Source organism: Leptidea sinapis, chromosome 22 (genome assembly GCF_905404315.1).
Source record: "Leptidea sinapis chromosome 22, ilLepSina1.1, whole genome shotgun sequence".
Lineage (NCBI taxonomy): Eukaryota > Metazoa > Arthropoda > Insecta > Lepidoptera > Pieridae > Leptidea > Leptidea sinapis.
This window is the reverse complement of record NC_066286.1, coordinates 9,572,053-9,587,109: the sequence shown is the minus strand read 5'-3', so window position 1 is coordinate 9,587,109 and position 15,057 is coordinate 9,572,053. Positions and strand designations below refer to the sequence as shown.

General features: G+C 36.2%; 2 protein-coding genes across 3 annotated transcripts in view; one reads left to right on the top strand and one right to left on the bottom strand.

Annotated features, from left to right (window-relative positions):
- Nucleotides 1-15,057, top strand: part of LOC126970799 (brain tumor protein) — a 578,011-nt gene that overhangs the window by 336,118 nt on the left and 226,836 nt on the right. The gene's annotated exons all lie outside the window — the stretch shown is intronic.
- On the bottom strand, nt 4,064-14,772 carry LOC126970867 (collagenase-like). Of its 2 annotated transcripts, none has more exons than XM_050817017.1 (5): nt 14,654-14,772; nt 9,713-9,980; nt 8,246-8,335; nt 6,198-6,400; nt 4,064-4,232 (listed from the first exon to the last, which is right to left on the bottom strand). In XM_050817017.1, the coding sequence occupies exons 1-5, from the start codon at nt 14,720-14,722 to the stop codon at nt 4,128-4,130; spliced, it is 735 nt and encodes a 244-aa protein (XP_050672974.1). In that variant the 5' UTR covers nt 14,723-14,772; the 3' UTR covers nt 4,064-4,127. The 2 variants fall into 2 exon arrangements, with proteins under 2 accessions (XP_050672974.1, XP_050672973.1); XM_050817016.1 differs by lacking the exon at nt 14,654-14,772 and adding an exon at nt 12,757-12,960.

Genomic DNA, 15,057 nt, shown 5'->3' with positions numbered 1-15,057 from the left:
AGGACGGCTGGACCGATTTGGCAAATTTAGGCCTTGAATTATTTGTGGAAGTCCAGAGAAGGTTTAAAAGGTGAATAAATAGGAAAATGCTTGGAATTAAATAAAAACAACAAATTTGTTTTTCCTTTGATGTGTCCATACATAATTTCTATGAGAGAATTTATTGACGTACGGTTTGACAGTTCTGCTGTGAAACAATTTCATTACGGCATGAAAATTGAACATTTACTACAATTAGCAGACTGATTTCCTGAAATCAGTCTGCTAATTGTAATTCATCCTGATGAACAAAGTTTTCTTATCACGTTGAATAAAAGGTTTCCCAATGGATTTAGTTCCTATATCTAAATGTTTTTACATTGCCGAGCCAAATTTCAAGCCTCTGAAAACTTAAGTAGATTACTAAATACATACCCAACACATGTAAAATGGTTATATAATGAATGAAATGAAAATTAATGAGTTTTTACAGCAATTAAGCGACATAATTGCTAATCAACGATCTCTCGCGAGTTTGCATTTATAAAAACTTGAGAAGGCAATATATTAACATTAGTATAGAATATATAATTATTATAGTTATATTGCTAGATACGTTCCTACGCACAAAGGATTTGGATTTAACTACTACAAAAATAATAATAAATAAATGAGACTTAACATCTTATGTCTCAAGGTGACGAGCGCAGTTGTAGTGCCCCATAGAAATTTTTGGGGATTTTAAAGAATCCTGATCGGCACTGTATTGTTATGGACAGGGCCGTATCAATTACTCTATCAATTTTAAATAAATATAATTTATACAATATTTGACCATTACATTTGCTATGCAGATGTGTAGCGGTTATTCATTTAACATCACACGAGCTGCTTGCATGAATAAAAATTCATTCAATCCATTTGATATCTCCAACAAATAACTGGACATTTATTTATATGGACGTGACAAGACATAAATCATAAGAGCGTAATTCGTTTTCGACGTCAAATGTTTCAAATCGGTATTTTCAGTGGTTTTTTTGATTTATTTGATGTTATTTTAAAGCGGAAATAAAAAATAGCTGGTATTTCTGCATTTATTTGATGCCGATTTCTTTGAAAATATCTGAGATATTAAAATACCTGGTCAAGTAAAATGAAGGCATTATTTCATCTTACATGATATAATACTATCAAGCAATTTCACTAGCTAGGGTGCCTTTCAGACCGAAACACACTAATGTTTACACATTACTGCTTCACAGCAGAAATAGTGGGCAATTACTGGGCAAAAGAGGCTTAATATCTTATGCGGAGTTGTAGTGCTCAGAATTTTTGGGTCTATCAAGAATCCTGAGCGTTTCTGCATTGTAATGGGCAGGGCGTATCAATTACCATCAGCTGAACGTCCGGCTCGTCCCGTCCTTTATTTTGATAAAATAAAAAATAGATATTTCATATATTTATAAAAATGATTCTGAATAACTTTCACACCGACTTCAGAACGCCAAAAATAAAAGGATTTAGTTTACTATTAGACCTTTGAAAGGGAAACGGTCAGGCTTGTTTGGTGGTGCTTTTGTACTCTATTTATTAGTTTCATCTTTATCTATATACCCATGTATGTAATGGAACGTAATTTTCTCCCATTTTCTTTGCACCCGCATTAAGGACCAATCACAGTACAATATTTCTAGATCTCTGGCCTTTTCGTGGTTATTAACATTAGAAGACTTTAAATGTATAGATTGTTCGATATTTAAATTTTACTTTCTCTGTGAGGGGTGGTTTAATTGCAAACTATAATTTATTCACACTTGATAGTGCGGGGAACTTAATTAGACATTGAAGTAAGAGTTGTATCTTAGCTTAAAGGTATTTTCGAAATAATGTAGCAAGTTTGTGTTAATCTGTTTAATCTTAACATCAGGTAACCCACGAATGTGTTGCCATAAATAAAAACAAAATACTTGAAAATTGGTCTCTTTCTAATCAGAGATAAACAGCCCGAAAGACTGATTCTGTTTCCAAAAATAAAATACTTGAAATTAAAACGCATCTAAACTGAATTTCAACATTGTTTACTTGGAAATATAATTTCATGTAATGTGGTACTGCATAAATTATAGAAAATATTATTTTATTTTATTTTATTTATTAGGAAAATTAACAGCTTTAGAAACTTAAATGATACATAAGATAATTACAGATTCAAATTCAATTATTTTTATTCTAAATAGGATGTGACATCACTTATTGAAAGTCAAAAACTACCACCCATTCAAAAATGAATTCCTCAGACCTGAGAAGAGAGCCACTTATAGGTTTCCACAATTAGTGGTAGAGTAGAAAAATGGAACTGACACCGTGAGCATATACAATTCGAAAATTACAATTTACATGATAATTAATGATAAAGTAAACCTAACAACTTAAGAATAGAGAATTTGTTGGATAAGGTGCGGCGAGTTTACGCTTGAACAGAAAAGAACTAGATTATCATCACTACTTACAAAAAAAAAATTGACACACTTTTTACACAAACTATCTTGCCCCAAAATAGACATATATTTAGCCTGTGTTATGGGTGGCAAGACAACGATATATTTAATACAATATACTTACTTAAACATACATAAATACATTTAAACATCTATGACTCGGAAACAAACATCCATATTCATCATATAAATGTTTGCACCTACCGGGATTCGAACCCGGGACCTCTAGCTTAGTAGGTAGGATCGCTAACCACTCGGCTATACAGGTCGTCAGTCGTCATACATACTACTTGACAGATTGTTGAAGCAATTGCTTGCTCGCCAAATAAAAGTTTTTATTTTATAGTTTAGGTTGGTGTGTTGAAGTCTTAGTAAATCATGCTGTCGCAGTAATCTAACATTGAATTAAATTAATTTTAAACTGAAGCTCAGCAAGAAGGTCTGGACAGTCGATAGAAGTCGGGCTACTTTTAGAAGGAGAGTAATAATTATACAGACTTCTACATTTTCCAGATCTTGGATAACTTCTTGGCGGGGAAAAAATCAATAACTCGAGAGGCAATTTGAAATGGTTTTGACGAATTTGTTGCATCCCGTCCAGCAGACTTTTTACTTCAGACTTCAAAAAAGTCATCAGTAAACTACCATTACGTTGGCATGAAATGCATTGATTGCATGGGTAATTAAAAATATAAAAGTGAAATTAAAAAAATATTATCTTATACATAATAAATAATAAATAGATAGGTATGAAACACAATCATCCTGTATATGTCGTAATAAAACTACCTTAGCCTCAACAGAGAACAATAATATACAAACGAAGTGAATTGAAGGGTACTTGTAAATAAGTATGCGATAAGAACTAGGTTTGTTTGTTTGTAATTTAATATAATAAGTTTGTAAAAAATAGAATAAGTGTTTCATGTTATTAATGCTTTGAAGTCATATTGTAATTAGTTTGAAGTACTGATATTGTGTCATATAGTATATTCTTAGTTTTCTCTTAGTTATTTATAACATGCGACGAGTGTAGTACACGGTAAAATCCGAATGGGTTTATATTTGTACTTAAATTTAAGTAAATTGTAAAATACTTTTTTTGTGTGTAAAATAAATAAATAAAAAAATAAAAAAAATAATTTGTACGCCAAAGTACATATTTCAGAACTGTAACCTGCATTGTGCACCTCTAAACTGCATATGAAGAAGAAGAATGAAAGACATTACCATCACCGATACCATATTTATGTTCTCCCGGTGTCTATAGTAGTAAAACGTCGTGCGCATGACGTCAGAATATATTAATGTATACTCGCGTCATATACAAGAAAATCTCTTCTTCAACTATGATCGCCTGGTACCCTCTGGTTTTCTCCCGATAAACCTTATGAATTCATGTGCCTCTTTTAAGTGTCGATTTTTCGTTTCATCGACTTTGAAACACAACGATGCTAAAAAAGTTCTCACTTCAAAAATATAGAGAAAAAAGGGCGTTAACGTATTTCATGAAAACTGCAATTTCACAAGTAAAGATATCTATTACTTATAAATGGTGTTGACAGTCAATTAAACGCCAAAACTATACTTAAAAAAATTATTTACTACATTAATGATACAATATTAAACGTTGCTATATTCATATAACTACATTTGTTGGCGAATCCAGCTGTTGACAAGTGCAACTCTGACGAAACCCGAGGGAGCTCCAACTTGGCATCCACGAATTGATCCGAACGAGCTGATACCAATCTGTAATATAAAAAATAATATTATATTAAGTAACTAGCTCCTGCCTGCCTTCGTTCGTATGGAGTAATAATAATAATATTGACACAAATAAAATTTGAAAAACAAAATTTTATGAACGATGCGGGATGTACTTTAAAGTAAAGTAGATCCTGTAGATGAAGCCACAACCTGAGAGTTGAACAAAGCAAACAGAATTTTATAACGAGGCGGTACTCGAACGGTTAGCTCTGTTGGTTAGAGCACCGGCACGGAACGCCGGAGGTCGTGGGTTCGAATCCCGCATCGTTCATAAAATTTTGTTTTTCAAATTTTATTTGTGTATTAATCCTAGAAGTGAGGGTTATCACTTTAAAAACATAACATATTGTATATTGACACACTTTTTAACGAACGTAACTATTAATAGTTACGCTCGTTACCTTGAGACATAAGATGTTAAGTCTCATTTGCCCAGTAATTTTACTAGCTACGGCGCCCTTCAGACCGAAACACAATAATAATTACACTTGCATCACGGCAGAAAAAGGCGTCGTTGTGGCCATAATCTAGCCGGCATCCTATGCAAAATAGCCTCCCACTAGAAAATGCCTTTAGTCGCCAAAAAAAGCGTATGCCTGCGAAAACATATCTTGTAAGAAAAACCAAGTCTCGCAACTCAGTTCAAACAAAAGTTGTGACATCCATGTAAATACCAAGTCGACCTGTATAGTCGAGTGGTTAGCGATCCTACCTACTTAGCTAGAGGTCCCGGGTTCGAATCCCGGTAGGTGGAAGCATTTATATGATGAATATTGATGTTTTTTTCCGAGTCATGGATGTTTACATGTATTTATGTTTGTCTAAGTAAGTATACTGTATTAAATATATCGTTGTCTTGTAACCCATAACACAGGCTATATGCTTAATTCGGGGCAAGATAATTTGTGTCAATATATAAAAAAAAGTTGGCAAATTTATTTAGTCCATCTTAAGGGTAATTAGGTAACCTAACAACATCTTATAGTAATCATATAAAAAATTTTTTTTTTCTTGCATACACTAACCTCTTTTTTTCATACAATAAACACTGATTTTTTTCTAAATTTGAAGCTTCTATGTGCCTTAGACTTTTGATGATCGGTCAGTCAGTCAGTGAGTGACAAAATTAAGAAACTTTGTCTAGTTTTAATTCTTAAACTTCCGGTTCAAATTGAATGAAACTTGAAATATACCGTGATTATTCAATACGACTTGATTACTAAAAATTCTAATTTTAAGGCTTCTAATTTTATCTTGAAAAAATAACCTGAACTGCTTCGAGAATAGGATGGTATGCCCGTGCCTTGATTTTTCTCAGATTTTTAAAAAATGCGTAAAATTCTGTTTGACAAAAATTAATTGAATTGAAATATGTTTATTGTTTCTACTTTTTATTTAAGTATTATTTTACTTTCTTATATATTTATGTATATTTTAGTATTGTATATATTATGTGTGTGTATATTTTTGACACTTTTCTTACCCTTTTAATGTACTGTTTATCTCTGTTATTATATTACAAATGGTTGCCTGGAAGAGATCACTATATAGTGATAAGGCTGCGATTTGCAACATGATATTATTATGTAGGTAAGTATGTAAGTTTTTTTTGGAATAGGAGGATAAACGAGCGTACGGGTCACCTGGTGTTAAGTGATCACCGCCGCCCACATTCTCTTGCAACACCAGAGTAATCACAAGAGCGTTGCCGGCTTTTAAGGAAGGTTTACGCGCTTTTTTTGAAGGTACCCATGTCGTACCCATCGTCCCAGAAACACCGCACAAGGAAGCTCATTCCACAGCTTTGTAGTACGAGGAAGAAAGCTCCTTGAAAACCGCACTGTGGAGGACCGCCACACATCCAGATGGTGGTTTTTGTTAATGTGGTGTCAAAAAAGTGTAATAAATAAAAAATATAAATAAAACATAGTTTAAGAGTATACATACCAAGGTATTCCCAAAACCTATAATGTTTAGCACAAGTGGACCACCAGAATCTCCACCGCATATGCCAGTTCCTCTTCCACCGTCAGTACACAGAGTGGAATCCAGTACAATGTTCCAGCCGTAGTAGTTCCGGCAAGCTGCGTTGGTGATCACCTGAAGGTTGACTTGCCTCAACACTGTGTCGGTTGGCACTCCGACTTGGGCTATAACATAAGTTTTTACAGTTATATATTTATTTGTAACAAAATACCTTTTAAAAGTATACGCGGTGTATTAAAACATTATTTTTAAATCTAAACATTGGGCTTCGTAAATAGGGTAAGGTAATACTTCAAGCCGGCCCAAATTCTAGCGCTCTACAGGGCCACATATTATTTGTTGAGAATTACTAGTCATATTTGGTCTGCCGCACCCCAGACTCGAATCGTCGGAGACCCAGTGCTCTGTGAGCGGCTCGACGACCACCTGGTGTTGCGTAGAGACGTCGCTTCATTGTGTGTCCACCGCATCTATCACGGAGAGTGTTCCGAAGAGCGGTTTGAATTGATTCCTGCCGCCGAATTCCACCTTCGATCGGTTCTCCATCGTCTGAATATGTGGCGTTCCTCCACTCTTAACAAAATAGATTAGGTGCTACAAGTTCTTATTTTTAATGCAATTTAGCAATCATTTCAATTACTATATATGCAAAGTGACGCAACAAAAATACTTCAACGTCAAAAACTAAAAGGCTTACATGAGTAAATAAAAAAAAGTAAATTAATAATTATAAACGCAAGAGTTACAAGATGCATCAATCCACACATATCGTAAATAAATAAAGGCATTATGCAAGCATTTTATAAAATAATATATATAATAACTTTAATTTTAAGGAAATAAAAAAAACATGAAGCAGACCTCCCGGTAACAAGATCATCCAGCCACCACAAGTAGCGCCCGTTCACGAGCATGACGCATGGACCAGACATCGCCTCGCTCGACCATATTTTAAGGAAGGGAACGACCCGCCCCACGTCGAGCAGTGGCATTTAAGCTCTGTTCAAACTGAGGCGAATAACGCGCGGACGCTGGACGGAAGTCGCTCGCGCCGATTGTGTCAGCTAACTTGTATGCAAATGTTCAAATTGACGCGAATAGTCGCTCAAGTTGAAGCGAAACAAGAGCGGGACGCCCGGCGGGATTGTTTGATCTCACAATGCATGATGTTTCTCCACTGAAGAACCAAAAATAACACGCGGGAAGTCGAGTCAGTTTGAAAGGCTAAGACCTTGTCCAGAAGGGGCGAATTCGTCGCGAATCGTATCGCGCGAATTCATACGCGCGTTGTCGAGGTACTAAACATCAATACACGTCGCGTCCACAAGCATCGCGCGAATTCAAAATACGCGCGTAAATCGCGTGCAGCGAGCGAATTACGCTAAAACGCGTCCCGCTTCCCGCGCGTTATTCGCCTCGCGAAGAGTAAGCAGAAAACACGCAAACATGGTGTTTTTAGACAAGTTTTGTGGTGAAAGTATAGCATTTGGAGCTATAAACACTACTTAATCCTGTTACACATATCCTTAAGTCTTATTTGTAGGTTGCTAATGCTTGCTGTTGGTTATAGTTAACACCGCCGAGCCTTTTTGAACTACCACTTTTCTTTGAAGTTAAACTAGTTTTTTGGCATGGCGTGACGCATTTTTTTGGTACTTCTCTCGGAAAAGTTATTCTTATAGCTTGTACTTTTTTGTGTAGGTTCATTTAGGATTGTAAGCATATAAACTGTTTTCCACCCAAGAATTTTGAAAATATTGGATTTGTTACATAGATGGCGGGCCGGCAGCCGTGAACTCATATCGCTCAAGGTCGCTGGCATTTAGTGTCGCCTTAAGCGAGCATGACGATGACTGTCACGAGAGATCTACCGAATAACAAAACTTACTAAATGACTTATAAGCTTGGAGTCATATACATATATTTATAATATTATTATATGGATACGAGTAGAATTACCGCGTAGATTCGCCAGATTTTATACTCGTATCAAATTGCAAAACCCTTACCGTCACTTGTCATTCCGAAGCCAACAGCCGTGGGCCAATTATTGACATAAGTTGCAGAGCCAGTTGCCAGCCTCAGGGCTTGAATGTTACCTGAAAGCATTCCATACTTATAGGCTTCTACATGACTAAATATGCACCTCCATTGCACCGAATGCCAGCTAGATTATAGGTACCACAACGGCACCTATTTCTGCCGTGAAGCTGTAAGTGTAAACATTACTGTGTTTCGGTCTGAAGGGCTCATTTGGGACTTGACAACTTCTATATATCAGCTTGGTTATAGACAGTCTCTCAAAGAAAAATTTAAAGAAATAAATATTATGACTGTTCATTCTCAGTACATTTATGAAAATTTAATATACGTTCACAAAAATCGTCACCTTTTTGCTCTTAATAGTGATTTTCATTATTATAACACTAGAAATAAGGGATTGCTTGTAGCTAATTCTAGTAGGCTTCATAAGATACATAATAGCTTTAAGGGTAAATGTATACACTTCTATAAAAAAGTCCCAGCCACTGTTCAGGCATTATCTATAAATAAATTTAAATGTCTTATAAAAAAATGGCTCTGTCGCAAATCCTATTACTACACTGCTGAATATTTAAATGATCGGACAGCCTGGGACTAGATTGTGATTATTTTATAGCGATAGAAATGATTGTACAATATTGTATATTTTTATTGAAAAGAGCGCAAAAAAAGAATGCTGGGAGAGTTTCTTGCGCCGCTTCTTCTCTCTCAGAAGGCCATTTGTTTCCGAAGCGGTAGTAGTATCTAGTAGTAATTAGAAATGACATCAAAAAAAATTCTAAAGGAATCAATTTTGAGAAAATAAATGCCTTTTTTGGGTCTTTCAAGAATTCTAAGCGGAACTGCATTGTAATGGGCAGGGCATATAAATCACCATCAGCTGAACGTCCTGCCCGTCTCGTCCCTTATTTTCATAAAAAAAAGACCTGGGACGCAGGTGCTCATGTATGAATTACTAAAATATATTATTATTAAAATATTTTACTAGTTACAAGGCAACAAATCTGCTAAATAGTCAAAATACTTTATAATTCGAAAAAAAATTTACTTGTCGGCTATTTTGTTGAGCTGTTATGAGTTTTGTTATTTTAACCGACTTCAAAAAAGGAGGAGGTTATCAATTCGTCGGTTTTTTTTATGTTTGTTACCTCAAAACTTTCGACTGAGTGAACCGATTTTGATAATGCTTTTTTGAAAGCTGGTGCTTCCCGAGTGGTCCCATTGTAATTTGGTCCAGATCTGACAGTGGAAACCATGAGAAAACCATAAAAGTCTTAAATTTTGCTATACATACGTATAGCAATTCTCTAAAAATCATAAAATTATCTAACTATTCTGGTATATAAGATACATCCCGCAGGCAGACATGCAGATATACAGCAGATTCTTACTAATATGGTTCCCGTGAATTAGAACATTATAAAAATACTAACTTGTATACGCCACATGATTTATCGTAATAACAGCAACATCATAATTATAATTCTGGGTATTATAAAAAGGATGAAGAATTACTCTGGTGGTTACAATCCTGACACCACCAGAGAACAATCGAACTGAGGCCAGAACCACAGTAAACTGCCGGGCTGAGGTTGTCTGGTCTCTCCAGCAATGAGCAGCAGTTACCAATCTGGTGTTGGATATCAGGGTTGACCCGCACACTGACTGTTGGCCATTTGTTAGAAGAACCACCAGTCCACCCTGAAACATAAAGTTACAAATTATTTCAAATCACGGACGAGTGAAAATAGAAGGACTGCGCGCCGTGATGCTAGTGTGTGTGCGGTTACGGGGGTTACTAGTTACACAATTTTTCTTCCCTTAAATAATCATATATGGCCACAAATACTTATATAGAATCGTTTTTACACTTTTTCACAACGCACGACGGTATTTTTTAAATATTTTATTGAGACGCAAACTGACCTGTCACAGACGATGGCAATTCTCATAATGGCCGCCTATCGGCCCTGTGTTGTGTAAGTGTGTGCGTGGGGCTATGTATTTACACGTTAATCGGCTTGTTTTGGTGCTACACTGTTATGTAAAGTGACACGGAGTCCTTTTTTTTTACTAGTCCGTGATCATGTTATATAAAATGTCATCCCCAATTCTTTTATACGTAGAGCAAGTACTCTTCCTAATAAATATTTATTACTAGCTGAATTGACAAACGTTGCTTTGCCATATAAATTAAGTGCCCCGCGCCCGTTTATCTCAGTTGAATTATTTGTGAAACCTTCTCTAAAACACGTTGCATTTTATTTTATTTTTTATGACAGTAAGGGACGAGACGAGCAGGACGTAATGCTGATGGTATTTGATACACCCTTCCCATACAATGCAGTGCTCGGGATTCTTGAAAAACCCAATAATTCTGAGCGGCACCACAATTGCGCTCGTCACCTTGAGACATAAAATGTTAAGTCTCATCTGCCCAGTTATTTTCCGGCGCCCTTCAGACCGAACAGAGCAATGCTTACACATTACTACTTCAAGGCAGAGATAGGTGCCATTGTGGTACCCATAATAAGTATCATTCCGATCGGTTCAGTAGTTTTCGCAGTAAAAACGTAAAAAATAATATTTAGTATTATTGGAATTAATTTCTTTGTCGCGGCTTACAGTGACTTGCAGAAAATGTCACGTACCAAAAAAGCGTTATGCACCTCAAGTTGATCGGTTCTGTCCACCGTAGTTCAAAGAGGATGTAAATACTACGTAATAAGAAGCGAGACTGCCTAAGTAAAATTTTAAATTTGGCTTAGTATGAAACGTGCAATGATTTGTTACATAAGTTTGAAATATTAATTGTAATATTATGGCGAGGAAGTATAATCCAGCTAAGTTTGAAAGCGAACACTTGCTTAAAACGTAATGGATTTCGGCTACTTCTGTTTTTTATAAAATTGTAGCCGTCATCTGTCAATCTATCAATGACTGCACGTTTTTTTCTTAGAGAATTTCGCTAGGTTGGCGTAGTTCGAATATTATCGACATGCGGTGGCCGCGCATCATTTGTAACTAGCTGACCCGACTGACGTTGTTCTGTTCAAATCTTGCGGGTGGAATTTCGTAATCCGTTCTAAGCTGACCTCTACTCGGCGAAAGGAATATTCCTACCAAATTTCAAGTCTCTACGCCTAATGGTTCCAGAGATATCGTGATGAGTGACTATATACGTGGAAATCTCTTATATTAATAGACTCAACAAGTGTGTTACTGTGATACAACGGCCATATGCGCCGTTTTGAGCACTTTTTGAAGTACAAAAGTATCAAACAAGAGAGTCACAGATAATTATTATGTTCATCTTATTTGAAAATAATTTTGCTCTAGGCTTAATAACAAGCAAGCAAGGAGTTGAGAACGTTTGTATGGAAACCCACAAATTCTTCCTCTTAGTCTACCCTTCTACTATAACCTCTACCGCATCTATTGTGACCAATGTTCCAGAGACCTTTTATACCAGATTCCTGCCACTCGTCATATACTAATATATGATTTTCGTCATCTCAATTGGACGTAGTTAGTCACAAACAATCGTGTTTAAAGTTTTTTTTTTTTAAGAAAAAGGAGGACAAACGAGCGTACGGGTCACCTGGTGTTAAGTGATCACCGCCGACCACATTCTCTTGCAACACCAGAGGAATCACGTTGCCGGCCTTGAAGGTAGGTGTACGCGCTTTTTTTGAAGGTACCCATGTCGTATCGTCCCGGAAACACCGCACAAGGAAGTTCATTTCACAGATTTGTAGTACGTGGAAGAAAGCTCCTTGAAAACCGCACTGTGGAGTTTGATAAAGTTTAATAAATATTAGTGTATTCCATATATGTGGGTTGGGGTACTAAGTCATGATGTCATTTAAATAGTGACAGTAGGGCTGCCATTTTGTGTCAGTCCGTCAATATGAATCACGTGACCAGTTTTTTGTTCTCAACTCAATATCGAAATGATTGTGGTGTGGTTCGTTTTTTGCTGCCTTTTCTACAGCACCTATGTAAAAGGAAGGGCTAATGTATTTCCTCTGGTAGGAGAGAGAGAGACTTGACCAGATGGCTGGTACACTCGTTTGTCCTTTTTTCCCATAAAAAAGCATTAAGTTGTCGTATTAAAAATATCAGTTACATAATTTGGAGATATTTTTTTTATGAAAATAAGGGACGAGGCAAGCAGGACGTTCAGCTGATGGTAATTGATACACTTTGCTGCTCAGGATTCTTGAAAAACCCAAAAATTCCGAGAGGTACTGCAATTATTGCGCTCGTCATCTTGAGACGTAAGCTGTTAAGACTCATTTACCCAGTAATTTCACTAGCTACGGCGCCCTTCTGACCGAAACACAGTAATGTTTACACATCACTGCTTCGCGGCAGAAATAGGCGCCGTTGTGGTACCCATAATCTAGCTGGAATCCTGTGCAAAGGAGCCTCTTAGTCTTAGATCTTACCCGATTTAAAATATTTAAACATTTACCATATAAGGATGAGCTCCCAGTGATGAAGCACTACCTCCAATTATCCTAGCTCCATCAAAGTCCATAGACTCTTCAGCAGTTTTAATCCTCAAAGCCTCATGAATACCCACAGCTTCATGATAATTGGTAATAATATCCTCTGCGAGAATCGTAGAAAAGAAAAACACACTCAAAACGTAGTAAAACATATTTATAATTTTGAATGAAGTAAATACTAATGTTAAATAATGCCGAAATATCAGTATTTATACAAGGGTTTTATCATATCTTATTAATCTTTTAATTTTTGGCGATTAAATTCTTATGTGCATTTGCGGGAAATAACCTGATAACGTGAATCATAATTTTTGTTGTTTTTCTAGGTCACACAGAACCCTTTAAATCAGGATCACTCCGTGCTATTATATGTACATTAAAAATATCCCATACTATATAAAACTTGGCTTTCCTTTCCTCCCTATGTACGAGGCTGTATCTAAAACAATAGCTTAAATTGTTAGTATGTATTGATCTTAGATAATTTATGTGTCTAGAAAGAGCCAATTGCTGCTAGAAAACCGATGAAAACAGGCCACGTTTATTACTTTAGTGTGAGTGACAAGTTACCTATTAAAATCGCGATTAATATCTCACTTTGTGTTAGTGTACGCGCAATGGTCAAAATAGGTGTTAAATTGTAAAAGAAATAAAGAAAAAATAAAGAATCAAGATGGCGAATTCAAAATGGCCGCCAAAATGGCCGAAGTTTAAAAGTCTCTTTTACAAAAGAATAACTTAACTTGTAGATATTATTGTACGGAACCCTTCGTGTGTGCGTTGACCGGTATTTTTGATTATTTTCGGTTGCAAGTAGGATGTTAAACGGTATCATCTGCCCTCAACAGTGTGAAAATACGAATGGAGAATATCACTAAGGCCGTAAAATTACTCGTAGCTTTATGAGCCTATATATACATAGAAATACACTACTTTTTGTTTCAATAAAAATAAGCGATAAATTTTGGATTTACAGTATTTTTCGATTAACCATTTAGGCGCGAAACGCCCGAGTGACGTCATAATTCGTGCCACGTTCAGCTCGGCTCGTTCTCATGAATGTAGTATAGTGACGTCAGCTCCGCAGAACCTAGCTAAAAAACTTAATATCTGCCTACTTATTCTGTTTTTAGTAGAGCATAGTTTAGTAGAGCTGTGGCGACATTTAGTTTCGATGATTGTTGTTTAAACATCTTGACCATACCAGCAACAAACTTAAACTTATAATGCCTACTACTCGGCTAAGTCGAGTTAGTAGTTAGGGCGTTTTAGCTTTTACAACAAGATCCCAGATAATGTTCTAAACAAATATATTACGAAATTTAAAGGAATTATTAAGAAACGTTTGTGTGGTAAAGGTTACTATAACATAAATGACTTTGTTAATGATGTCACTGATTGGGAATTGAGCGACCGCCCACAGGATATTAAATTATAAATTTTATTGTACGATTTTACTTTGTAACCTTGTTTTTATATAAAAAAAAAAAATAATAATATAAAAAAGAAGCCCGCTGAGTTTGTTTGGCTCGTTCTTCTCAGGTCTGAGGCATACCTTTAGGAAAGGGTGGTAGTTTTTGACTTTCGATAAGTGCCATTACAATGCCACTCAGAATTCTTGAAAAGCTCAAAAATTCCGAGCGGCACTACAATTGCGCTCGTCACCTTGAGACAAAAGATGTTAAGTCGCATTTGCCCAGTAAATTCACTAGCTACAGCGCCCTCACATCACTGTTTCACGGCAGAAATAGGCGCCGTTGTGGTACCCATAATCTAGCTGGAATCCTGTGCAAAGGAGCCTCCCACTGGAGATACTCTTAGTCTTAGATCTTACCCTATTTAAAATATTTAAACATTTACCATATAAGGATGAGCTCCTAGTGATGAAGCACTACCTCCAATTATTATCCTAGCTCCATCAAAGTCCATAGACTCTTCAGCAGTTTTAATCCTCACAGCCTCGTGAATACCGACGGCTTCATGATAATGTCCTATCTTGAATAAAAATATTTGAATTTGAACTTGAACTTGTCACAAAAAGTTTCTATAAAATGTTGATGCACAGCCTTTTACAGCACAGGTGGTACACACTACGTATATTAAAAATACTAATTCTGAAGCACTAAGTAACAAAACAGTATTGTGGCTGGCGAATAGCAATGCGATAAGCCGTATAATTGGTATAGTACCGGTAGGCAAACCAACAAACCGGTATGACTGAGGACGTCACGGGTAGGAGGGGGGACCCCGCTCTCCTATTACCG